A 27,428-nucleotide genomic window follows, 5' to 3' on the forward strand; every position below is an offset into this window, starting at 1 on the left:
AAAGTTCCATCTCCTGACTAACAACTGGGAGGGGCCCTCAACTAAGACTAGGAACTACACAGAGGCCAACACCAGTACAAAAAGGGTACAAGCAATCACCACACCGCTTAGCTCCCCAAGAGCTGAAGGCCAAGTGAGCTATAAAAAGAGGTCTGGGGTCAATTGCAGGCAGCCACTACAAAGAGGCGAAAGACCAGAAGACAATAGGGGGTTCATGCCCCAACTGGCACTCTAGAAAGAAGGAAAACAAGACAGGAAATGAGACAAGTAGAAGCTAGACCCTACTTACAACAGGTATGACCACTAACCACTATCTGTAACTACACCAACTCTACATATGACCTAGATGTTTCCCAGTCACCAATCACCCCATGTTAGTCAGGGTAGCCAAATTGCTGGCCCAGAGAGTGGGAATTTTGAGGGTCAAAGTCATTTATGTAGGAGTGAGGAGGAGACATCTGACTGAACTGCCAATTGATGCCACTTGAACTGAGATTAAAGAAACAGTAAACAATCATCGTAGGGTTCTGACTGTAGAGATATAGAGACGAAGGTGTGTTTAGTGAGGCCCCCAGCCGTTGGGAATTGATGTGGTAAGTATGACGTAGTGAAATACGAGAAGGTTATCAGTCTATTCCAAGTGCATTTTGCATCGTGAGAAACTAAGAATTCTGTTAAGATCTAACAAGAAACATGAGCTGGTCCAAAGAAAGATGCAGGTATTTCCCCATACATTATTATCCAGATCCTCTAACCCCAGAACGTGAAAAACATTGTTTAAATGATTGGAAGAGAAGCTTAAGAGCATTTTATGGAAAAAGAAGAACTCATAGTTATCAAAGATGTAAAAGCCCAAAGCAAAATTGTAGTGAAAATCAAACAACAACAGGAAGGTGAAAATAAATAACTACAACACAATCACTAATACAAACAGTACTCATCACCAAAGAGCGCAAGAACTACTGAGCGAAGTCTGATATCTCCCCAGAATCCAAGACAAAGAAGACCATCATGGGTATGCAAGCAACACTACCAAGTTAAAGTGAAGATAGAAGTAAGGAAATTACATATAACAAAGCATGATGAGCCTATTCACCTTGGCTATAATAGCCTCCTAATATAGTGCTCTTCTTGCCAACCCTAACCATGATGACTTATAACTATGAGTCAATTGCACCAAACCCAAGCCTCATAATTGAGTCATGTGTAATACATTACAAATCATAACATAAACAAATCATATGACTTAAGTGAGCCATATGTATAAAGCCCATGTCTCATAATTGAGTCATGTGTGAAAGAAAAACAAGTTATAACAATGTCATAAACAAATCATATGACTCATATGAGTCGTATGTGAGAGACCTATGACTTATAACTGAATCATGTATGAAATCCTATTACATCCATAACAGAAGAGAAGGTACTAAGTATACCAAGAGGTGGAAAGAAGTTGCACTGTACATACTTTGCGTCAAGAGGTCAGAAATTCAATAATCATACAACCTCAAAATGTCGAAGTCTCCAACAGAAGAAGGAAGGAAAACAAGGGTCTCATACTACGGTAGCCACAGATGTATTGGTAATAGTACTTAATGTAAAGACAACAATACTATTACCACTACCAATTGATAAAGGAGAGGTTTTCCAGAAATACTTATGTGATTCAGGAGCATCAAGCTACTTGTCACTGAATTCAGGTAATTTTGTTAACTTGACCTCCTTCTTAGAAACTGTAGTGATGGCAGATGGAGGAATTCATTAGGCAACTGTACTCAGAGATGCAAGAATTAGCATGTATCTATTAGACTGGAGCTAACATACAGTCATTCTTAGATAAACCCTATATATACCATTTTTTTGATACTCATTGGTATCTTAATCATGTTTAGATAACATTAGGGTAAAGAGCTTAATGGAAAAAGACAAAAGAGTACTTAAGAAGGATGGGAGAATATTCATGGTAGCAGATAAGAAAAATAGGTTGTGGTATATTTGGTCAAAAAGAAAACAAAGTGATATGATCTCCTCTGAGGATGAACAATATCAACCACCTTGATATCTAAAAGTGCATAAAGATTGTTATGAAAATGCTATTCCTATTCCTACTTATAAGTATTTCGACTGTGATACATATAACATGTATAAATTCAATCTCACTGTAGCAAAGTCAGTTGAGATTAGTACCACCTTGACTTTTGATAAAGTACATTTGGATCTCAGCTGCCATATATCCATTTCCACTCTGAGTAAAAACTAGTATTACATGACATTTGTATATGACTATACAAAGTACTGCAGGATACACCTAGTAAAGTCTAAGAAGAAGACTTTTATTGCTATACTATATATCTAGGAACTTGTATAAACTCAGTTCAAGAAGAGAATCAAAGAGTTTTATAATGATCAAGGAACGACTTGTGAGATTAACAAGGAGGTTGCAAATTTCTTTAAGTCAAAAGAAGTCATCCACATCATCTTTCCTACATATGACCATAAATCGAACAGAGTGGAAGAAAGGATAAATTAAACTCTCACCATAACAGTCCGATGTATAATGACAAGGGATCGGAAATTCCTTTGTGGTGAAGCCTACTCAATAGCAGTCTACTTGTAAAACTGATGATGACATTTAAAAATATCCACTACTTTTTTTGAGTTACTATATGGAATAAAATCTAAGCTTAGTTACCTACATTCTTAGCTTACAAGTATCATGGAGTTAGGAGTACTGAGATCCGATACCTAGAAAATATTCCAAGTAGAATAACCCCACTTGGAATTGGAATTTCTAGTCTCCAACACCCCCTCCCGTACCCTTACGGGATTAGCACATCATCATACGTATTAATCTTGGTTACGTCCTGTGAATATATTGTCACAGAATTGAAGGTGCTAGAATAACATGATATATATCGCCACTATCCATATGAATGGATCCTGTCTGCAGGATATATGAGAGGAGACCTGTGGCAAGGACTGGGAAGTAAGATGAAGTAAATCAGTCTATTACTTAGAGGGTCAGTAGGCTTCAAAGATAGAATACCTTTGACACTAGTCATAACAGGACTTATACATACAAAGCAGTGAAAAGGAATGTTAAAGAATCTCCACAAAGAACCAGTACATTCTCATTCATTCTACAATAATTAGAAGAGTCCAGAACTCTGAATGATACTACTAAAGAAACCAATGGACTTCACAGAATGTTACAACCAGGCCTATAGACATGTTGTAGTAGCGGGAATTATTCCCAATGCTGAACAACAACCAATATCTCATTACTTATGATAATCAAAAGTTGCTGATCGAGGGACCTTCTGCCAATCTAGTTGCATTGCTTCCTGTGAATTAGTTTGAAGTTATCAGGAGGACATCTGTTGGTTGGATCAGAAGTTATGTAAGTTTAAAGTCAGTAACCCAGAAAGGTTGCATATATGACTACTCCTACTGATATGACCTATAGATGAAACTGATCATTCCAGCGACGGGAGACAATTGGGGCCAACAGAGTTTGACATGAGAACTAGGTTATAAGTCTAAGAACTCTGAAGATTGGACAATTACTATTGGAAACAGTACAGTTCCCAATTGACAATAGTAATTATTGAAAAGAGTAAGATGGTTTTCAAGGTTTCCTAATGCTTGTACTTCAGGAAATCACCTAACTTTACGAGTTATAGTTAAAGAGGTACATAATTTGTATGAGAAATAGATGTAGTCTACGAAATCTCAGACAGGAAATATAAATATTGAAGTGCTTCCTGAACTTTTAAACATCATCAAGCAATGGAGAAGAGACATTAATAATATAATCTTGTTCGTACAATTCGATCTTACTTTACCTTCCCTCATCTCACTCCTACTAGTCATAAATAAAACAAGTACCTCTTTGAGCCTTTATAGATAAATCTTGATTTACGAAAAGGAATCTTGATTGACCTAGATGATTCCGAGTCTATACAGATCATCTCTGCCTAATACATAGTATATATTTCAGCGGTGAAGCATGAAAAGTTCAACCAGATATTAGAATAAGATTATACCGTTAGATATACTTTTAATGCAATGATGTACCATATTTACATACAAAAACAGCATACCATAACCAAAGTATACAACATAAATTTTACAAAGACAAGAGGGATATCATTCTAATATCATTATACACTAACAGAAAAATCACAGTTGAAATACAAGGAAACACTTGAAGAAACTTAGACCAAACTAGAACAATTCTTAAAACCAACTATGCTAGGCAGATTTCAGGAAAGCTCATGTTCTTCTAAACTACAAAATCCTTCTCTGAAGTCATGTCATTCTCTAAGGGAAAAGAAGTTATTCCAAGAAGCAAAAGCAAATAGACAACATCAGATTCAACTAGACTAGGAAAAGTTAGAAAGATATCAGAAAGAACTAAGAGGTGTTGTAAACTGTCTTGTAGATTGTGAAAACGATGATGATGTACTAGATAGTCTACAAGCATAATATAAAAAACTTCTAGAAAAGATTAAACAAACAGAGGAATAGAGAAAAAAGACAGTTGAGTTTATGGGACTGATATATTATATACTAGATTCTACAATATATAAACTGTTCATAGAATAACAAGAGAAGGAGGAATAGCAAAAAGCTATGGATGAGGAAATTGATGTTGTAATAGAATATAGAGTCAAGAAAGAAGTCAGAAGATCAAATGACAAAAATGTTAAAACAAAACATTGGGTTTACAAAGCAAAGATCAATAAAGGCAGTACTATCAAATGAAGAAAAGCCAAATGCTGCAACAGAAGATTCTGTCAGATTCTTGGGGAAGACTTGGAGAAAGTACGAGGCTAGTACTGAAACTGATAAGTAGCAATATTTAATTTTTTGACTATTATAACCACATACTATGGCAATAAGAAAATGAATACCCCATCAGAGCAGCCTCTAATTGGTGAATATAAGATACCTACAAGGACTAGAGTGCTTATTCTATTGGAGGCTGAAATTTCATAGTCAGAAGTAGTCCACAAGAGGAGTATTGTACCTTTGATAGTATCATGCTAGAGTCGTACACCACGTTATAGATGGACAAGATCATGCCCTGGACATCTGCGCCACTTAGATAAACATAATATTTGAAGGCTGTTTGGTTAGATTAGTAGTGGCTGGGAGGAGACAAAGTTGTACTAGCAGTGCCTTGATCAGGAGCTTGGGCTGTCAGTATCTGGAAGGATTATTCAGAGAGCACTTTCACAGTATAGTCATTCATGCTGTAAGACTTGCAAAAGGTCATTCATCAACTAAAAAAACAGCATGAACGGATGCAATATGGGGGCCAAAATTGGTAAAAGCCTGTTGACTTTAAGAGAAAACTGATGTATTCAGATGTGTGGATATTTGATATATCAAAAGAAGGTTTGACCTGGATTACTCATTTACCCCAGGAATGCTACCATGATTACTGCCTATAATCTATTCTTTTTATAGTGAAAGAGTTTCTGATCATGTTTGGGGTGATGATAGTTTTAACTGAAAGTCACCTCTTATTTTTCTTGTTAGTACAGGCAAAAAAGCTGTAATTATGAAGGACTGTCTTGAATAGGTCCTGGAACCTGTTATTTCTCCTTCTTTTCATAGTTTGGTGGGTTTATCTGTATTTCCTACTTCTCAATATGTAGAAGATAGAGAACCAGTTCAAGGAGTTCATTATGCCTTGGTAGAGATAATAGCAAAACTAGGCATATCAATACACTCCTAACCTGCAGCATCTCCTGATCTAAATCTAATTTAAAATATCAGGCACTTGATAATGCAACACATCAGGGTAAGCGATAGCTTCCCCAGAACCATTTAGGAAATACACAATATGAGTAAGGAAGAGTTGGAGAATTTGGAACCAGAAGATTGGAATGACTATATTGATAGCATGCTCGATTAGCATTCATTATGGGGCCCTGTTTCTGACAAACGGGATGCCAAGAGTGGTTTGTTAACTTCAAGCTATAAAGGAAATCATCCAAATCGGACCAATACTGAGTGAATTATAGCTCTTTGAAGTTCAACAACTTCAAATCGCTTTATTTCTGTCAGTTTTGGTCTGATTTGGCTGCTTTTTTTTACACAGTTAATGAGATTAACTGTGGTTATTTTGTCTCCGCTCCTGAGAAATAGGTCCTCAGAATGAAGTCTATGCCTGATCAGTTCAGGCAAGTCAAACAATGAAAAGGTATATAAACTGAATTTTAATTTTAATTTTTTTAAGACAATATTTGCTCTATTATTTCCTTTATGTTTATATTATTAGTTCTCTTTGTGATTGAGATATTGCTTGGGGGGTAGTCAGTATCCGAATTCTACATCATATTTTTATTACTACCACTCATCATTTCTGGCACCAGTCTCATATATGCTATACTATTACGACTCAAATTCTTATGAATACTTCTCTGTATATCAGTACAACGAGGATACAAGCTACAACAATGTGACATCAAAAGAGCATTTCTATACAGTAACATTAATGATGAAACCTATTTCAGGTTACCAGAAGGAGATTGAAAACCTGGAATAGTATGGGAGCTCAAGAATGCAATCTTGAGTTTAAAGCAATCATTCTATATGTAACGATCCCTCCTTGGATAGTTAGTTCTTGGCAACAGGGAACGATACTTCTCTTCTTCTGTTACTTTCCTTAGCCTTATGATAGCACTCGGCCTCTGCTTATGTTTCCGATAGTACAAGACCTCTGTTTTCTACCGAGAACGCCTATCGTAAGCTTTCTCTAACTCTTTTTCGTGAAGAGCTTTCCTTGGCATAATGATAACGTTGCAATAAAGATAAAGATCGTAAAGGTGTTTTATATTCGTTAAAGTAATAAGTAGGAAAAGTACTTAGAATTCAATCTAATTTTATTTAAACTCGTACCGCCAACACTGGCATATGATGAGCCCCCACTTGCACGGGGATACCACTAACCAGTATACCACTAATCCTAAGCCAAATAAGTCTATGGCTCCATACCTGATATCCCCGAGTCATGCCTGCATGAGAACTAATGACAAGACCTTCAAACAACCCAGCGCCTGGCCCGGTCCAAGTCTGTAGCCCCTCTCGTATGAGGCCAACCAGCACTAAGCATAGCTGAAGCCGAGGAAAAGACCAACCCGACCAGGTTCCTCATCCAATAATCAAAAAACTACTACCACCCGGTCTAAATACAATCCCGCGATATCTTCACCATAACTAAAAACTAAACAAAACACACAATCTAAACCTACAGGCGACATAATGGGAGGGAGGAGGCAACTAACATGTTCACCTCTCACACCCGCATGCCAGGCCGTTGACCCTATGAACCCACTTTGCCGGTTGCCTCCGAGGAGGGTACCGGTGAGAAGGACCTGTACCCGCTGCCTGTTCTCCAAACAAAACACCATAAACAAAGAAAATACAGAGAGGAAGTAACAGACCAAAACGGTTCATTGGGGCCTATCTCCTACCCGTAGTGCCATGCCTCCTCCTGCCAACCCCGTAGCCAAACCAAAGAAACCAAACAATTCCTACAAAATCCAGCATGTAAGGCCCAAATAAGTCCAACCAGGAGGTCACAACCCACTATCCACATAGGTGGCCATCTGCCAGCCAGGCCACCGGGGAGCTTTGCAGCACTCAGCAGCTTCACCCAACACCTCCAGCCGGACTGGAAATACTTAATTAGACCTCGCCCAACCTGACACAGGCCCGACCAGTACTTGCAGGTGCCTCTCCTCCCCCATTCAGCCCCCCCCAAGCCCCACACACCGGACGCCGCGGAGCCCATCCAGCTCCCCAATCACTCGGACAGATCAACCATCTGACACCCACAGGACAGCCTATACCCAGCCCCATCAGGCAGCCAGTGGTCTTAGCCGCGCTAACAGAGCCCCAACCCCCAATATTGTATAGCCGAGGGGTGACCTACCAGGCACAGCCGGGTGCCACAAAGGAGGTAGTACCAATACCCGAAGGCATCGGCACCAGCCACACCATCCAACCTAGCTGAACCGAAGTCCAACCAAGCTGGGAAAGAGTAAGCAGAGCTAGCCGAAGCCAGCCCCACAGGTCTGGAGATAGGAACAGACCGAACAATAGGCAAGAGGCACCCCCAACTGATGCGACATAAACAGAGAGGGCGCACAAACATGAGCACATAACCAGAAGGTAGGCCCTACTTGCAATGGGTGAAGCCGCCAACCACAATCCGAAACTGAACTACTCAAATATACAGACAACACAAGTGTATGGCAGCCAATCGTTCCACGCCACCCCGGGTAGCAACAATAACCACACCAGGGGGTAAGAGTTTTCAGGGTTAAAGCCATCTCAACCGAAGCAAGAAGGAGACACCAAACTGAACCACAGTAAAATTCCGCAAGAACAAACTTCCAAGGGAATGGTGATAAACAACATCATAGGATTCCGGCTGTAGAAACGTAATGTAACAAGGAAAGGCCAGGTGGGTACCACCCTGCCACCTGAGGAATGATGCAGCCGGTACGATGTGTTGAACTTGGGAAGGTAATCAGTCTAACCCAAGGGCGTTTTGTATTGTGAAAACTAAGGACTCTGTTAAAACCCAACAAGAAACATGAGCTGGCCCAAAGAATGAGACAGGTGATCCCCTCAAACACGATGTTCAATCCCCACAATCGAACGCGAAACCTGTGACTAGACGATAGACAGGAAGCCGAAGGCATTTTACAGAAAGGGGCTCGTAAGTGACCGTGATGAATAGCTCGAAGTGCCAGTATCATGAGATAACCAGCAAGCAACGAAACGAGAAGCAAACAAGTAATCCGCCACGTAACACCTAACAGACCTCAACACCAAGAACCCCAGGAACTACTGAGTGAACTCAAATATCTCCCCCAGAATCTGAGGCATCAAGGCCCATTATGAGTGCGAAAGAAACACTTGAGGCGAAGTGACGACAAGAAGGAGAAAAAGTACTTAGAACAAAGCATGAAGAACCTATTCTTTTCGGCCGCATCGGCCTCCTTATATAGTGTTCTTCCCGCCAATAGTCATGTGACCCAAAGTAGTCATATGTGTGAAACCAAATGATAACAAACTAGTCATGTGACCAAGATGGTCACATGCTCAAAACCCATGACCTTATAGCGAGGTCATGTGCAAAAACTCATAAACCAATCATAACACAATAAACAAATCATATGACTCGACTGAGTCATATGCGTGAAACCGATGACCTCATAATAAGGTCATGTGCGAAATATAAATCATATGTGTAAGGCATACTTGCAAGGCAAACTCGCAAGGCATACTCATTAGGTACACTTCCCATGACTCTTATTTGAGCCATGTGTGAAAGCATCACAAATCCTACACATAACAAATCATATGACTCGAATGAGTTATATGTGTGAAACAATAACATACCTGTGACTCATAACTATGTGTTACATGAAAACCTTTTCCTCGCCAAGCCACATTCGTAACACTATGTATGGTACCACTATCTTGTCATAATCATTGAATTACTACAACTCTAGGTTACCGACTTCAACCCATGTATACTCACCTTAAAAGACATCTTCTCTTGTCTATATGTTGACAATATTCTAATAACTGACAAGCTGAAACTAGTTGAACAATGTGTTAACAAATTCAAAATCCACTTCAAGTGTACCAACTCTGGACAAGTGTCTTTACCACTCAGAATGCAAATCAAAATCTTACGAGACTATATTAAAATCTATCAGGACAGGTACTTTTCTGAGATTCTTGTAAAATACAAGTTAGTCAATATAAATTGATCCACTATTGTGATTAAGCCACACAGTATACTTATGAAAGCAATTGATGATTCCAATCTCTGTGACCAAGGTACCTATAATTTCATAATAGGAGCCCTAATCTATGCCTCTGTCGCTACAAGACCAGACATCACTCATGCTACTATCTTTCTTAACCAATTCTTCTCCAAACTTACCAATATACAATTGAAAGCAGCCAAACAAATATGATGATACCTTAGTGGAATGAAAATATTGGGCCTACAATACAACCATGACATCAGCAAAATTCCACTGCACCTGTATAGTGACACATCCTTGGCCTCAAATCTGACTGACAAAAAATCATTTACCAGCCTGATTGTTCAAACCTATGGACTCACTGATATATGACACTCCATGATACAATCTACTATTACCTTCTTAATAATACATGTAGAATATATCATGCTTACCTTTAGCACCCAACAATGTATTTGGTTATGATGTAGACTTGCACACATGGGTGTGAAGACTGTACCAATAATATACTGCAACAATACTGCTGCAATAAAATTGACTGAAAATGCCGGCATATTGGATTAGACAAAGCATAACAATATACCACATTACTATATGAGGTAACTGCAAGAAAATAGAGATATTAAAATAGTATTGGTAGAGACTAAAGATAATATGGCAGATATATGTACAAAGAGTTTGATTTAGGTGTTATTTAAAAAGTTTCAGGTTATGTTAGGAATGGAACCTTAGGGGATGTGTTGGAAAAATTTGTGATTTCTTTCTTATTTGGTGATGAGGCTGTGTTGGTCATGTGAGACAACAACATGACGGTGTATTATACTAGTGTATTATAATATCTGCTTTAGGTTTCTTTAGTATGGGGCAGTGCTCATGTAATGATGAAGTGTATATAAAGAGATAGTTTCCACCTTCTTGTCAGACAGAGCACACAAGCTTGGATAATTTATACAATATTTCTCACACGAGGATTCAAGTATTCGCTTAGGGTGGGAGAGGGATTTTGAATTCATTCACTCAGTATCATACTTTGCAGCACAATACCGTACCAGTGCCATAGTCGGGACATGGGGTTTAGTGCAATCCCGGGCAATCGACCTCTCATTATCATCAAACATAGCCACCCTAAAACAAAGTCCGTTAATCCATCGTAGGCGGAAATTATCCCAAAATCACACCTCAATCATAAAATAACTGTGCTTTCTCCTTCTGCACTGCCACCCCCCATCCCAGTAGCTCCCCTCAGAGCCGCAATTCAACCTGGTGCAGGACATCCTATACCGTTCGAGTGACAACCCGTGAATCCTTCTCTCTGCCAAACCCGACGTATCCAACTTACCAAACAAAAAAGCAAGCAGAGGAAGAAAGAACCCAAGAACCCACCGTACTCAACATCAACACAAAAAGGGGGGCAATACTGTACATACCAGAACATCATCTGGGTTTACTAAGGTACAATGAATAAGATGAATCTCTGTCGGACAGAGAGACCTAGACTGGCACTGGGACTACCCGGCACACCCTCACAACCTCTATGGAAACCCGAGTACGCCCTGCGTCCTCTTGTAATGACAGATACGTCAGCTATCGTACCAGAGCGGTCCGGCCAGTGCCCAATAATTATTTATTGGCCGGGGGGTTCCCGGTGGCATTGCTTTGTCGGTACACGATAGGCTGTGGCAGGGGTTTTTTTTGTTTGTGTTTTCTTAGCCTCCAATCGTGCTTTATACTCGCTTCGCTTTCACTTTCACTTTCGTTGACATGACATTGTATCGGTAGTTTACTCGTACACCTTCCACCCCCGGACTGTATTGTGTTCCGCAGGGGTTTCTTTTCTTTTCTTTTTCCTTTTTCCTTTTTTGCGCTTTTGCAGACACTGCCTCACCATAGGTTAGTTAGTCAGTCATGTGGAGTCACTCGCTGAGGTGGGATTTTTTGGGGGAGGGGGGTGGCATTTTTTTATGAGGCTTTGTGGGGCGTCAAAATTGATGGAATCACGAGCAGTCACCATGTTTTTCCTTTCTGAGGGTGAGTAAGCGAGTGAGCACGGGTAGACTATTTGCTCCGTTTCACAGTTACGATAAATAAGTTTAAGGCTGGTTTGTTTGTCGGATTAAGGGTTCGTCCGTCCGTTTGTAGATTAGGTACGAGCGCTACAGGTGAGGTGTGGGCACAGTAAGCGTGATGTGAGCCCGGTACTGTGGGTGGATTAGAGGGTGGTTTGGGAGGTCTACAATACGTACCCGTCGTATAATACAAGTATTGTCCTGGGGTAAGGTAAGGTGCGCAATTGTTTGCCAAGCTGGCTTAGACGCTGGGACTTTTGGGTTCTTGGGTATGATAGTGCTAGGTGTCCAGTGTGTGGAGGGGAGAGGGAAAATTCCTTGCCTTGTGCACAGAGCGGAGACCAAAGAATAATGCTGAACAATCTATCGTGAACCCCTCGGATCTAAGTTACAAAGAACATGTCTCGATCGAGCCCAGAAACTAAAGGCACTCCTTGGACAGAAGCAAGAGGACAGGAGGAGGGGAGGGGGAAGGGGAAGGAGAAAAAATTAAAAAAGAGAAAAGAGAAGATAGGAAAGAAAGGAAAAGAAAGAACCAATTACTCGAGTAGGAGGGTAAATTTACATACCGCCTTTCCCCCCTTTTCGCTCTCTTCAACCATAATCAACACCCACCACCACCACCGAGTTGCCGAAAAGTGAAACAAGTAGAGGGAAAGGAAAGGAAAAAATGGAAAAGGTAAAAAATAAAAGGCTTTTGTTTACTGTAATCCCAGAAATGGTCAAACAAAAAATTAGAAGATTCTGGGCGCAATTGTTCTCTACAACTATCACTACTAGTACTGGTACTACGGTTTGTGCACCCGCAGGCTCTGGAGTCTGGCTTCCGCAGCGATAACCTATCCAAACATCATTAGTATAGTCCTCGTGAGCGTTAGAAAGTCATAAGTTATGTCACATACCCCAACGGCCTGCTGGACTTCCAAAAGCAATCTCGCCTCCTTGAGCCAATCTTTGGCCAGCACCCTCGCCCACCCACTAAGCTGGTTCATTTCTCTAGCAGCATTGTCGATGTCCCCCTCCTCGAGATAGGTCTCGGTTCTAGTCAAGATACTCTCCACGTCATCCCCCTGGGCAAGCCCCTTCTTCCGAAAGAGAACCTTGCTCAAAACCCAACTGGCAGCATGACCGGCAACTCCAGCATCTTCTGGAAGCAGAGAGGCCTTTCGAACTTCATCAGAAACACGACGGAAACGATCGATCAGCTGAGTGGGAGTTGAGACGCCCTTCTGGTATGCAAGAGGGTTGATGGAAGCAATGGCTGCCCGAACAACCTCGTCATCATCTGCCACTTCCTTCAAGGCAGCCAGTTCCCGTAGGAAAGGCTTTGGCTGTTCAGGGGATTCGTATGCTGCCCTGACAGCTTCTAGTGCCACATGCATCTGTTGGGCCTTCAGGTTGGCATCAAGGATGTCTGTCCAAGCGGTCGAGAGCTTGGTCAATTCCTCAATGAATCCGCTGAGCTCCTTCAATTTCCCAAGTCGTCCGTTACGCTCACTCTCGACCCGGCCTTCAATCTCCCGAATCCATTTTTTCTTCATCGCAATGGCTTGTTCAAGCAACTCGTTACGAAGGCGGTGTTCAGCTACTTCACCGGAGCGCTGAAGCTCTGTGTGAAGCTTCTCCCGGTATGATTGAGCCATTTTGTCGCGCTCATTCTCAAACTCTTCTCTCCACTTATGCTCAATATTTGTGATTTCATTGTCCACATTCTTGAGCAAACCTTGGGCGGCGGTGGTAAATTCTAAGTCCTTCTCCTTTACCGTCCTCTCCAAGCCTTGCTTTATGGATGCAATCTGCGAATTCAAGTGTGAAAGCTCTGACTTGGCCGTAGCAATAACCGAGTCGAACACATTAGGGGATTCGCTCTTGTTCACAAGAGCAATGATGGAATTGACCACTTTGGCTAAATCGCGCACAACAGGATCCTCTACATCTTTCATGTCAATCAGAGCTATCTGTACTGTTGGGGTTTTTGGCTTTCCTGGTTTTTCAACAACCCCGACCTTGGCGGCACCAATTCCCGAACTAACCGATGCATCTATTGCACTGGCCCTCTCTTTCTCTTGTTCTACTGTGCCTCTGGAAGAAATGTGAGGCCCATGTTTACCCACATCTGTCACTTTCTTGTCTCCGGCAGGCTCAAAAACCTTCCATGTTGCGCCAGAAGCCTTGGGAATAACAACCTTCGGGGAGTCTATAGGTGGCGGAGCAACACGAGAAAGTGCGTTCGGGAATCTCCGGCGGAATTCGCGCTCTTCAAAATAAAGAACCGCTTCTTCCCCAAATGGAATGTACTCGGTGAAAAAGTCATGAAAGTTATCAGATTTTAAAGAGTAGAAAACTCCACCGGCGAAAGATAACCCCGTAAGGAATGCCAATCCAACGACAAAATTCCGGAACCGGTGGGTCTTCTTAGGCTGCTTTGGTAAAGTCACAGGAGAGGATACTGGTGATGGGGGCAGCGGAGGAGCAGAAGATCCGGTACTTGCTGTAGCCGGAGGAGGAACTTTAGGCGTTGGTATCGGCGGGGACGTCTGTGCTTTTGTGGGAGAGGGTGTAGTAAGTGGTATTTGAGTGGGTGGAGTACTTGATGGAGTTATGGGAATTGTGGTTATCTTCAGTGCGGGAGATACAGATGAAGCTGCTGCTGCAGGAGGCTTTGCGGGAGTCGCTGGACTTGCCCGGTCGGGAAGGACCGGGGGGCTGGCATCCCCGATACTCCATTCAGCTTTTGTACTAGGCCGAGGAATCTTTGTATTCGCTAGAAATCTCTAGATAAAAGATGCACATTGTGCGGTTGCGATTAGCGAAAGATTCGTTAAACAATTTACTAGTGCTGTCTCCCCGCAAGGGAACCCAACGAAAGTAGAACGTCTGTTGAGAGAAATGAATAGATACCTGTTGCTGGTGCTGTGTTTGTTGAAGCTTCAACCAATGATGTTGATGTCGGCTGACGATGGAACGTCTTGAAGGGCTAATCACTCTGGCCGAAGCGGGCGAGGAAAAGCGCAGCATTCTGAATTGACGAGATGCTCTTTGATCGAAACTGTGATGTTAGTGTGATGAGGAAGAGGGAGAGGTGGGGTGCGACGATCGAAAATAAAAAAGGATCAAGGGGGGGACTGGGGTTGGAGGGAGGCGGAGGTGGCGATTGGTTGCAATAAATGGTTGATTTTCTTGAAGGAGGGTTTCGCGATGGTGCCGAGACAATCTGCTAGTCCTTCCGGCGTACGAGTACTTTCCTCGCGATAGGAATTTCTTAATCGATTTTTTTGTCACCCCCGAGGATCCCCCTCCGGGCCCACCCTTTATGCCCTTCATAATCAAAATTTACTTAGTCCATAGTCTATGGGAATCCCTCACCCATTTACAAAGAACGAAACGAAAAGGAAAAGGAAAGAAAAAGCCTTCGCATACAGGCACACAGAACAGCTGGTGTAGCCAAGCCACCATTCCTTCTTCCTCCCGAGCCACAAATACTGGTCCTGCATTCACACTCACAGCACCTACAGTAATGATCCCTTACTGTGACATAATCTCTCATTTTTTTCTAGTAACATCTATACTCTCATAAATCGGATGATACTTCATTGAAAATAAAAATAAAAATAAAAGCGAAGGGAAGGAAAGACCCTTAACTCAAACATCTTCAGCAGAAGCCTCACTGACGATTCTGGTAGGGATGTCAAAAACTCTATTATGGTGAAAAACTGTAACAAAACATAGAAGAACCGTTAGAAACAGTGCCAGTCGTATAGTGGCAAAAAGAACTGGAAGGCGTACCCAAGAGCACGAGAAGGAAACCCCAGAGCACTACCATTTATGATTTTCGAGATAGCTTTGTGAGAGATAATGTAGCAAGATTGCGGCCCACAATCCACCATATTGAAGCAAAAAAGTAGAAATCCGTGCGATGGGATTCTGGTCAGGGCGCCTGGACTTGCATCAACACTCGAATAGCGAGAGGGGGGACGGGGTGTGCGCAATGAAGATAAAAAAGAGTAAAAAACAGCATTGCGTATCTCCCCTCAAACTGTCACAGCCATTGCCGTTCCAAGATGTCATTACTACAATCCTTCGTTTACCGGCCACAGTATAGGATCCCACACAGGTCCACCAATATAAAAGATGACTACCAAACAGAGAGACTAGGCAAACAGGAAAAAGAGAGAAAAAATCACAAAAGAACACCATTGATCCCATCCATGTACACATGACCCTGGGGTCACTCAGCAATTACACCCCTGTTGTGCTGCATTCGCACCACTCAAGTTGACGCCTCGACCACCAGCAGCACCGGTTCTTGTTGTGCCCCTAGGCCCTTGTTGGTCCAACGGCAGCTTCTTTGCGATAGCAGTAAAGAGTTCCTTGACGTTTTCGGCGGTCTTTGCTGAGGTCTCAAAGAAGAGGAGGCCAGCTTCCCGCGCATACGCTTCAGCCTCAGCAGTTTCAACAGCTCGTTTCGAAGGAGAACCTGTTGGCAGCGCAAGATCAAGCTTGTTACCAGCCAACGCAATAACAATATTCTCATTTGCCTGACGTTGGAGTTCCTTGACCCACGCCTTGGCTTTATCTAGCGAAGACTAAAGTAGGGTCAGCTCGTGTTACGGGGGGGGGGGCATGCATTGAGAGTTGGAAAAAGGAATTTAGGCAACTAACAGCCTGAGTAATGTCGTAGACCACGACAGCGCAATTGGCATTACGGTAATACATGGGCGCCAATGACTTATAGCGTTCCTGACCAGCGGTGTCCCTGGAAAGAAAAATCTGGAAGTTAGATCAGAGCACTACGAGACTGTAACGCATATCGAGTAGGATAGCGGAGAGCTACCATATTTCAAATTTGATGGTAGTGGTTTCATCCAGAGCTATGGTCTGTGTAAGGAATGCAGCACCAATTGTGCTTTCCCGATAATCATCGAATTGATCCTATTGAAATATCTACATCAGCAAGGTAATTGCACAAGTGAAATCCTCTTCCCTTGCCCACCACGGAAGGCGGTGTAGCTCCAGAGGACTTACTTTAACAAACCGAAGTACCAAAGAGCTCTAAATGTTTGGTTAGATAAGCAAAGACCACATTTGGGTGGCGGAATGAATACCAACCTTGCCAACAGCAGATTCGCCTGTTTCGGTCAGACAAAAACGGAAAATTAGAGAGTAGCTAAGAAAAGTGATGGGAAAATAAATTTCGACAAAGAGAACAGTGAGGGGGGGTGCTCAAACCATACCTAGAAGGACAAGCTTAAACTGGGCAAAGCGTTGAGACTGGGTAGAAGCACGTGCATGAGACATGGCAGATTCGGACAGACTGATTTTGGAATATCAAGGTAAAGTGTATGGAGGGAAAGTTGAAGGAGGGGAAGGAGTTGACGGAGAGTAAAGACCGAGACTAAAGGAGAGGTGGCTGAGGGAGAGTTGGTGGGTGTTGACGAAGGCGATACAATGGAATGAGACAAACGGCCGGGTTTCCCGTCGGTAGGGTAACGGGGGAAGAGTGAAATAGCAATGATTTGCGTTGTGGTTTGTGTTCTCTTTCTCTTTCGTAGTTGTATTTTGAGGTTTGAGGTTTGTCGGCTGGTGAAGGTTGTGGATGGAAGAAGTGGTAGATTGAGGTGAGGAATCGTTATTTCACCGCTTAAGGGTACTTTTGAGTTGAGGTGACGAAGGAAAGGAGGAAGACGACGACAAGCCACTGCTAGCGAGGGATGAATAAAGTTAGATCATCGCTATAAGTAGGAAGATACACACACGGGAGCGATGGGAGTTTCCATTTTACCCATTTCTTGGCCTTCTCATCTCAGGCCGGCTGGAGCCTCTGGAGGCCTAGCAGCTATCTACTTGACCATTCATAAAATATTCGGATGCCTTGGCGCCAAGGTATATCAACGGGCACCCAAGCATGGAATCTTGGCGCCAAGTCATCCGAATACTTTATGAATGGTCAAGTACCGTACTCGAGCTGGGTGAATGTGCTGCTCGAGTACCTGTACGAGTACAGTACAAGTACATTCCTGCTCTTACTACCTTTGGACAGATATCACCATATAGGGTCGTGCTCGCGCATCAATATCCGCTTCCGGTAAGGTTGATTGGGTTAAAGCTGTCCCGAACGAGTCGCGCTTTTTATGGATCCCTGACTGAGAGTGGGGGCCTCAAGTTAGTGATTAATGACAACAATACTACCGGTGCTCGAGTACCGTATTGCTGCTGCATAACTAAATTTATAAGCGATTTGTCCCTTGGACTATTAGCACTACGGCACTCGCGTACTATGCTCGTACCGGTGCTGTACTCGTACCTTTTTGATTGACTCCGTCCCCCTCCCCGCCTCGTAACAAACAAACCACCTTTACTCTCCTTGACACCCTCCCCCCTCTTACAACAAAGCTCTGCCTCCCTTCTGTAGAACAAACTCCCGCTTTTAGCCATGGCTTCCTCCATCGAGGGAACTGCTCAGATACAACCAAGCAAGGCTCTAGGATTTCTTGGTATACCCCTAGCAGTTCTTCAATAGCGTTATTTCGAGCTTCCCAGCTAACTTCCTCTGGGTTGATAGTTCTTGGTTCTTCTGTATACGATGTTCTTAGTCGTCTCCGTGCTCAACACCGCATATTTCCCTCCATCTCGGTAATCTATGACTCTGCTGCACCGTTAGCTTCTCCGATCGTACTCATGCTTGATTCCAACGGTCTACGTCTTCGTTTCGATGGGCCAGACCAACGCCTCCGGCTCATCGAAGTGCTAGACTTTCAGAAATCCAGATTGTCCTATAATAGCGGTGAACTGACCAGGCCTGGAATAGGGGCGGGGGGTCCTACTTTTCGGAGCATTTACAATAAGCTTTTTGGACCCACATATCCAGGAGAATACATGGAGGGCGAGGGTGTTTATGTGCTATCGTATCCTGGAGTTGCGTTCTCATTCCCAATCGGTAGGGAAGCCTGGAAGGAAGGTGCGGATTTCGTATCTGTGCTCTCCTCACCAGACGCCCAGCCTGCCAGCAGTATGGCTATTTTTGCTGGTTCGTCCTGGCTAGAGGCACGAACTGGCTTATTCACCCGACCGGTACAGAACCCAAGATCACCTCTTGTGAGTGGAGCCAGTGCTAGGTTGTCTTCTGCGAATGATGAAGTGGAGTTTATCAAGTTTCGTGATGAAAATAAGGTGGAAATAACTCGCCGGCATAACCAACCGTTTTGGATTACATTGCACTCGACCACCCCTCAAGACCTTATCACAGAGCTAGGTCCTCCAAGCGCAATATACCGGAAGCACGATCACAGGCTATCCATTCACAGAACTAGATCACTATCCGGGGGCGTAAGTGGAAGAGGCCACCAAGATGATACGGATGATACGGAGCCAGAAGACGCTCAATCTGACGACGAGGAAGATGTGTCCGATGTCTCCGCGACATCAAACAGCGATTACTTCTACAACTACTTCCACCACGGAATGGATATATTCATATCTGCAACCCGCTCATCTTCGCACCCAGTAGCTACCAAAATCATCATCCACGGAAACGTACCCGGGAGTTTCGAGTTTCAAGGATACCGACGAGCCCGTTGGAGCATAGAGCTCGCGGCAAGCTCCAAGATGGCAAAGGAGCTACGGCTGCACAGTGAGATGGGATTCGATGAGGCGCTGCCCCTATTGCGCGAAAAATTCGGAGAAGGGCAGAGACCTATGCCCTTGAACCGGGGGAGTGATTCGCCGAGTAGTAGTTGTGAACTATTGGGTGGATGGGAAGATAATGAAAGCGCAGCTGATAAGGTTGATGTCAAGGGTGGACCTGGTGGAAGTGAAAGCACATTTGGTAATACAGGTATGTTTTGTCGTTTAATTCCATTAAACAATTCTAAGAAATTAATAATCTTAAATAGAACTATACGGGTTTCCTGGATTCATATTTGAAGTCCTGAGGAATAAAGCGATATCATCTCTGACGGTATTCTAAGCAAGTTGTGATTGCCTTGTGTCGAGCGCGGTCATTGCCGGGGGTTGCTAGCCCTGTGAGATGTTTATTTCTAATCTATATCCTGACCCCCCCCCCACGCATTCATTATTTTCTCCTGTTTTAACCGTTGTATTATTTTCTGCTTTTTGGTCATTGGCGCAAGGATGGGGCATTCTGATTTTTATCCTTTTATCCGACCGAGGGCCCGACAGATTGTGTAATGCGTTTTACGATGTGAGATTTATGTTGTTGAATCTGCCTCGCATTTTCTATCCTGATTTCTCAAGTTATCATCTCATTGTGGGATATATTTCATAAGGAAGAAAAACTGCCATGTGCTAAACACTATAAACCCTGCAAACAACGACACACTGCGCTCATTGCAGTTTGGGAAAATAACTATCCATCCCTCCATGTTTAGACCCTGGCCTCCCCGGTCGCGCCTTGGCATCCTTCTTCCTCTCGGGCTCCTTTACCAGTCTCACGCCAGCAGATTCCTGAACAACCTCGCGAATGGTCTCCCGCGAGAGACAAAAGTCCACATGTTCATTGAAAACTGCATCATCGGCCGGCAGCGACCTTGCACAAATTGGACACTCCCATCTCTCCTTTAACACCATCTTCGGGGGTGGTGATGGGTCCTGCGGAGTATCCCTGGCGGGCATGTTTAAGGAAGCGTTTAAAGCCTCTTCTATCGCGAGTTGTTCCTCATCCTGGACTTCCTGAGATAAGTGCCCGCTCGATAGTAGCCCGTCGAGTGATCCTTCAGGCCAGGCTTCCCATTCGGCTTCCCCTTCTATCTGCGTGTTGGAACGTTGGAATTTTGTTGGTGGGCTTTCTTCTTGCCCGTGCTTATGTTCTTGCTCGGGGCGCTTCCGCTTCACCGACTGGGGAAGGTTCTTAAAAAAGTTCATCTTCCCAGTGCCCTTCCTAGTACTAGACAACTGCGTCACGCGCAGGCCCATTAATCTGATTTTGAACGGCTGGAATTCACCCTCGAGCTCCTGTAGCAGTGGCAATGCATGGTTATACAAATCCTCCGCGGAAGAGATCACGCGATGTAGCGCCTTCTGGCGGGAGTGCACCTGATAGGTGTGCAGCTTAACTTTAACAGTGATAGTACGTCCGGCGAGGTTCGCCGCGAGGAGGTCCCTTTCCAGCTCCTGTGCCGTCGAGCGGAGTTTGTCGCGCAGCGGCCCGGGACCAGAAAGGTCCTTGAAGGTGCTCTCGGTGCCCAGACTCTTGCGCTCGTATTCTGCCACCGGGTGGATGCAGGTCCTGCCGAGGCCGAGATAGGAATTCAGTAGGAATGACCACGCCTTCTTGCTAAAGAGCTTGCTGAGGATGCCACGCAGGGCGAAGACGTCGCCCCAGGTCCTTACGCCCACGGCATCGAGCTCGCGCTCGAATACGCGGCCGACCCCGTTGACTCTGCGCACGGGGAGGGTGCGCATGAAGTGCATTACTGCCTCGCGGTCATTGGGGATGCGCTAGTTTGGTAAGTTAGGTTGCCGGTAAGGGGTTAGAGGGGGCAGCGATAGTTACAAATTGGCCGTTTGGCTTGTTTTGGTTTGAGGCGACTTTTGCTAGCTATTAACATTTTCTGGTTAAGTCTTTTTTTTCTGGTAAGTGTCATAGGAGGAGGAGCGGAGAATACCCTTGCATTTGGCGCAATACCAGCAGAGACACTAATTTTAGTGTGTTCGAGAACTTCGCGGCGGAGCTGTTCGACGACTTTATCGGGGGTCGTGTCTCTATGGTCTTCTAGATACTGCAGTGGGGTTTGAGAATCGATTGTATCATAAAGGCGGAATGAAAAAGCACCGGCAGCAAGACGTACTCCTGTAATGTTCAAAAAGGCCTCATCTACACTCGCCGCCTCATACCTACCGTCGTACTTGACTAGGATCTCACGGATTTCTTCGGCCTTTGCAGTATACTTGTGAAAGCTCAAGGGTAGGAAAACTAGCTGCGGGCAGAGTTCTAAAAAGGGTCAAGACACCAAGCTTTATGAGGGTTGGAAGGGCAGCGCTTACGTTTCGCAATATACCCCGCCATTCCGCTCCGTACGCCAAACCCACGAGCTTTGTAGTTACATGTTGTTAGGACTCCACCGCCTACCGCCATCGGAACTGGGCTCTGTCAGCCTTAGACCTCGCAGCGAATACCTGCACAGTAGGAGGCCATCTACCTTCCTTAAGCTCCGGTCGATCAAGTTCTTCAACTGATGCATAGAAAGCATCGCAATCGACATGTACAATGATCTGGGAAAGGTCTCGAGAGGCCTCCGAAGCAGCGATCTGGGTAAGTCAGAAACCGAATTGTAAGGGTCTGTTTGGATGCAATCCTCCCATTCCGCCGCCCCACACAAAGTGACCGATTTCGTTTGACGGTTGCAAAACAGAGCGGAACGATTGTACCCAAACAGACTCCAAGTCATTGGGAGCCGGTTTATTATTTCCGTTACCACACCTCTTCGTCCACCCTCCTTATTTGCGAGGATAAGTCCAAAGACTCTAGATGTTTTTTCCGCCGCTGGATGATCTCAATACGTTTTGTAAGCTGTGATAGCAGGACCTAGTTAACTAAGAGGATCCGGGGAAGGCTGCATGGTAAAGACGTACCTGCTGATCCCTCCTCTCCTCATGCTTGAAAAATTTCGACCCCTTCGAAGCGTTATATATGATTTCTCCAACCTTCTTTTGATCGACTTTGTCCTGTCCAGCTTTGAGCAGTGACGGTCCGAGTAGAGAATGTCGAAGAGAAGCACGGTCACCTCCCTCTATTTCTGGTGTTAGTTTACTATCCTCGGATGCCATATTGAAGACAATATATATCTCTGGCACCGTTTGCCGGAAGGAGAGGGCGGAGGCGCTAGAAATGAACCTGCAATTTCAGAATGTCGTAGAGGTCAACAAGCGAAAGTGGGGAATTAGGAGAAGCGGTGGGACGCGTTCGTTCAATTTCGCAGGTGGAGACGCGCGCGAAATTAGCTGTGAAATTTAGTACGGTAATGTCAACAGCCCTTGGACCAATGTCCCAGATATTGCTTTAGTAAGGGTGGATTGAGGTACCGTATCATAGATTACCATCAAATCTCTTGTGATTAGTTGTCTCCGGACGAGGTCAATTCTCTGGAGCGGGATACGCACAATGTGACTAACTCCATTGAGCCGTTTTGTGTGACACAGAGTTTAGGTTTCGTATCCTAGTAACATATAACTAGGATCATAGACTTCCCAAAATACGATGCTCCGCGCCCTCTATTTTCCTTTCCCTTCATTCTACATCTGCACTCAACACCATTAGCATCAGGTGAAATACCCCTTGCCTCTCAAGATCCCCCTCACCTTGCGCCTTAGGACCTCTTCTCCTAGCATTGATGATCGACCCCACCACCACATCCTGTGCTAGTACTCCAGTTCTTCATCATCGTATTCCCTTCTATCCTCCCTCATGCTTGTCTTGAGCAGCCCTGATTGTTCCCATCCACCGCTACCAGTCTAATCTCATTTTGTCCACCAGAGGACTGCTGGAATGGCCTCATGAGCATTTCCCCACTCTCTCCCACAGCCATCTCTCCAATCTCTCCACTGGGGAATGCTACCTCCACTTCCTTGTCTGCTTCCTCATTCATTGCTAGACTTCCCCCTCCAACACTGTAACCGAAATCACTACCTAGATACATGACCTCTTGTCACAGGTCGCCAACATACTCCCTCCACTGAGCATTCCCAGCAACACTATCAACATTCCGGCAAGTTCTATCACCTTCCTCTAGGCCACTATAAGGAATCTCATCAATAGAATCTGAGTACCTTCCCACTATTCACCCTAGCTACTTGTATTGGCTCCCACTATTACCCTCCCCTGACCTTCACAAAAGAGCAAGGAATCTGTAGACCCTGATTCAGCCTCAACACCCTTGTTCTTTCCTCCAGCTATCTAGCTGAATACAATAGAAACTTTCCTATGTATGACAACTGAATAGGCAAATACCAAGGAAATCCTACGGCTTTTGCTACTAAGTATCCCAGAACATGGGAGGCACAGTAGTGGAGAGATGGGAAATACTCTGATCCCGCCAAGTTCCTTCCTAAAATCACTGACTCTGACAGCCCTGTTAGGTGGGAACAATCTGATAGACAGCAGAGTTGTTTAGGCAAACTAAGATTCGTTTCTGTAGAAGGAAATTGTGGAGGAAGGCACAGATTACACTTGTTTTGATTATGACTACTAAGAGCGAAGTAAAGTAGGTAAAGTAGAATAGAATCGAGAAGACAATATTATATTGTTAATGTCTCTTCACCATTACTTGATGATATCTAAAAGTTGGGAAGCACTTTAATATTTATGTTCTTCGTCAGAGTGTTCATAGACTACATCTATCTATTATACAGCTATGTACCTCTGTGATTATAACTGGAGATGTTGGGTATTCTTTAAGTTACGAACACCAAGAGATACTGAAAATCACCATATCCTCTTCGGTAATTGCAATATAGCTAACTGGAAATCATGCTGTTCCTAATAGTAATTATTCGCTTATTAGAGTCTTTGGACTTGTGGACTAGTTCTTAAGTCGAACTGAGTTGGCCCCAATTGTCTCCATCATTGATGAAATAATCAGTTTCATCTGCAGATTGTATCTGTGGAAGTAGTTGTAATTACAACCTTTCTAGGTCACCTGACTTCAACCCTTTATAACTCCCTACCTAACCAACAGATATCTTATACAGGACTTTCTACTAATTCGTAGCAAGCTTTTCCATCTGATTGACAGATAATCTCTCAGTCAGCAGCTCTTAGTTGCTTTGTGTAACCGGGTTTCTATCACCATTCTAGTATCGAAGGTCTTTAGCCCAGCTACAACATATTTCAAAACCTAGTTGTAATACTCTGTGAAGTCCTTTCGCTTATATGATAGTGTTCCTTGGAGTTCTAGACTCTTCTGTTATTGTAGGGAGGGTGCGAATGTAGTGGTTTCTTGTTGAGATCCTTTGTCTTTTGATACTATCTCCTCGTGCGAAAACATCTTGTTACCTATAGGCTGTGCCAAAAATGTCACATATTTCAAGCCTAGAGACCCCTTGGGTCATGGGCAGATTTACTCTGTTCCACTTCCCAGAGCTAGCCGCATGCCCTCCCTCGTATATCCTCTGAACAGGATCTGGCTGGACAGAGGGCAGCGAGGTATAGGGTATTATTCTTACATCTTCGATTGTGTGGCATTATAGTCATTGGACCCAACTGAGGTTAATATGTATCTTGACATGCAGGCCCTATAAGGGGGCCGCAGGTGGGTGTTGGAAGCCATAGATTCTAATTCCGAGAGGGGTTACCCTACTTAGGATAGTTCCTAGGTATCAGATCTTGGTATTCCTAACCAGCGCCCACTCTTGACCCCTAAAACCATCCTACTTAGGTGTTCCTGCCTCTGCCTCCCCAAAGGGTGGGAGAAAGTAAGGGACCTTGTCTTTTTTTGTAGTACAAGTTGCAAAGTCAGCCCCTGGGGCTGCGGGTCCTCCCATCCCTCTGCCATTTGCACATGCTGAAACCTGGTTTTTAACTACGTGATTATCCCCTACCTTCCAGTCTCTGAGAGGAGACATTGCAGCATTCTTCTCTATATTGGTACAGCGAGTTTTAAACAAGCCAACTGCCTCTTCTCCAATGTCTTCACAGCAAAGGTTAATAATAATGGTACTGTTATCCTCCTTGCCCTTAACCTGAACACCTCCACTCAGGTATATGACTTGGACTATGAGGCACATCAGCAAAAGTTTACACTGTGTCAGGTGTGTTAGCCTGGCATCCTGACCCATGTTGCGTACCATCCACGTGCCCTACGTCCTGAGTGCATGGAGTTGCGTCACAACACCCCGTGTATCATATGCATCCCATGTTGCCACCATCTGTTTCTTTATGCCCAGTGCCTCTGGGCCCTCACTACCAAGTAGCTCGGATGTCCTGATGATGTCCTGTGTGCCCCCTGCTGTTATACGCTATCATGGTAGAACCCCCTGCACGTTGCCCAGTACTTAAGTTCTGACGCTTTGCTTGTGTCCTTTACTCTCTTAAGGATGCTGTACATCGCTACCCTTGGTTGCACTGCGTCTTGTTTCCCAGGAATGTTCTCTGACGCCATTCGAAGTACCCGCGAACTCCATTTCCCGCTCTCTACGTAACTATTTCGATCTCCCCTCTCAATTATGTCCTGATGTCTCATTGTTGTTCCCACATTGCCATGAGGTCACAACAAGGCGATACCAATTCGCGTTCATCTGCCAGCGGTTTCTCTATTACGTTTTCTCAACATCTGATTTCCATCCCATGAGAGGTTGTGCATCCTTTACTACTGATGGCCACCTGGATATCCCTGGGCCCTAGTATTTACATTGGCACTCATTGTTCTTAATATCATTACTTCTCTAATTCTCTAGTTAAAATCTTGATCCCGTATACTTTAGTTTAAATATTACTTTTCTACTATTTCTACATAATCCCACAGCCCTACGCGCCCAGTACCCTATGTTATCTTTATCCCGGCCCTTTCTTGGTATCGAGATATAAGGAATTCTAATGCCGACGTAATTGCGAAACTTTTGTCTAATACTGGTACTCGATATTGGAGCAGTGACATTGGGCAAAACCTTCTCTGTTTTTACTTACACGCTTGAAATGTCTTCACAGATTAACCATGGTGCCCAGAGTGCAACATTCCTGTTCGTCGAGGCGGTGCAGTATGACTTGGTGCTTTTTCAATAGATCTCATTGAATGTCCTTAAATCTATCTAATTGTTGACAAGCTATCGCCTGTCCACCTCAGGGATTAGGTGGGCCAGGCCTATGATAGTGCCAATGTCCCCTACCGTAAACCTCTGCAGATTCAGCATCTTTAGCAGCTTTACAGTGACAAGATCATGTAACTCTGATGGGTGTTCAGAGTTCAGTGCATTCAACACCTGAACACCTGCCAGCTGGTTGACTGTATCTTGGCGCTGGTTATCGTAGAGCTTGAAGAGTACAATGAGTTTCCTGGGCAGACAGCCCTGTAGTGCACCATACATTTGCTCCCTACCAATGTGTATCCAAACTCAATTGTTACGACTTGCTCGGTTTCACAAGAGCTCGTTGCCCATACATTGCACCCGGTGGATGTCGAAAACATTGGTTTCCTGGAACACGAGAACTGGGATTTCTAGTTGTGTCAATAGTTCAATAGGGAGGCATTGAAGTATTCCTGGATCTTCATGCAAGTGGGGCTCAAGGGGTAGGCTCTGCCAGCTAAATGAAACCAATTCAACAAATATATTATCGCTCGAGATGCCCAAGGCTTTGCACGAATCACTGAGGTGGGTAATATCTCTACTATGCCCCTTGAGGGCCTGACAGCGTGTCAGTTACGGGGATTTTGTACTCATTTTGTTCAAGAGATGTATGACGTCGGCAGGAATATCAGCTCTGGAAGGTCACAGAGCTTAGAGATTCAAAAGTCTCATTCGGATCACATAGTATCAACCATAACTCTGGTGGATCTGCCGCGTAGTATCATTTTTATTCGAACGTGGTCATCTATCTTTTATCTGCCCC

The 27,428-nt window shown here is 44.1% G+C and overlaps 4 protein-coding genes; 1 reads left to right on the forward strand and 3 right to left on the reverse strand.

Moving 5' to 3' along the window:
* Window positions 1–12,503: 12,503 nt before the first annotated feature.
* GSTUM_00002628001 (uncharacterized protein) lies at window positions 12,504–14,998 on the reverse strand. XM_002836386.2 has 3 exons: window positions 14,771–14,998; window positions 12,772–14,643; window positions 12,504–12,708 (listed from the first exon to the last, which is right to left on the reverse strand). The coding sequence occupies exons 1-3, from the start codon at window positions 14,885–14,887 to the stop codon at window positions 12,658–12,660; spliced, it is 2,040 nt and encodes a 679-aa protein (XP_002836432.1). The 5' UTR covers window positions 14,888–14,998; the 3' UTR covers window positions 12,504–12,657.
* Window positions 14,999–15,874: 876 nt separating this feature from the next.
* On the reverse strand, window positions 15,875–17,662 carry GSTUM_00002629001 (uncharacterized protein). XM_002836387.2 has 6 exons: window positions 17,104–17,662; window positions 16,979–16,998; window positions 16,895–16,921; window positions 16,704–16,801; window positions 16,532–16,625; window positions 15,875–16,455 (listed from the first exon to the last, which is right to left on the reverse strand). The coding sequence occupies exons 1-6, from the start codon at window positions 17,165–17,167 to the stop codon at window positions 16,102–16,104; spliced, it is 657 nt and encodes a 218-aa protein (XP_002836433.1). The 5' UTR covers window positions 17,168–17,662; the 3' UTR covers window positions 15,875–16,101.
* A 537-nt stretch (window positions 17,663–18,199) lies between these two features.
* GSTUM_00002630001 (uncharacterized protein) lies at window positions 18,200–20,075 on the forward strand. XM_002836388.2 has 3 exons: window positions 18,200–18,363; window positions 18,432–19,703; window positions 19,762–20,075. The coding sequence occupies exons 1-3, from the start codon at window positions 18,303–18,305 to the stop codon at window positions 19,833–19,835; spliced, it is 1,407 nt and encodes a 468-aa protein (XP_002836434.1). The 5' UTR covers window positions 18,200–18,302; the 3' UTR covers window positions 19,836–20,075.
* A 137-nt stretch (window positions 20,076–20,212) lies between these two features.
* GSTUM_00002631001 (uncharacterized protein) lies at window positions 20,213–22,846 on the reverse strand (the record flags this gene model as incomplete). XM_002836389.2 has 9 exons in its annotated part: window positions 22,460–22,846; window positions 22,308–22,397; window positions 22,027–22,135; window positions 21,872–21,967; window positions 21,676–21,818; window positions 21,493–21,606; window positions 21,381–21,425; window positions 20,720–21,325; window positions 20,213–20,635 (listed from the first exon to the last, which is right to left on the reverse strand). Exons 1-9 carry the CDS (start codon window positions 22,652–22,654, stop codon window positions 20,213–20,215), a joined length of 1,821 nt encoding a protein of 606 aa, XP_002836435.1. The 5' UTR covers window positions 22,655–22,846.
* Between the last annotated feature and the right edge of the window lie 4,582 nt (window positions 22,847–27,428).

This window comes from Tuber melanosporum, assembly GCF_000151645.1.
Source record: "Tuber melanosporum whole genome shotgun sequence assembly, scaffold_141, strain Mel28".
NCBI classification, from domain to species: domain Eukaryota; kingdom Fungi; phylum Ascomycota; class Pezizomycetes; order Pezizales; family Tuberaceae; genus Tuber; species Tuber melanosporum.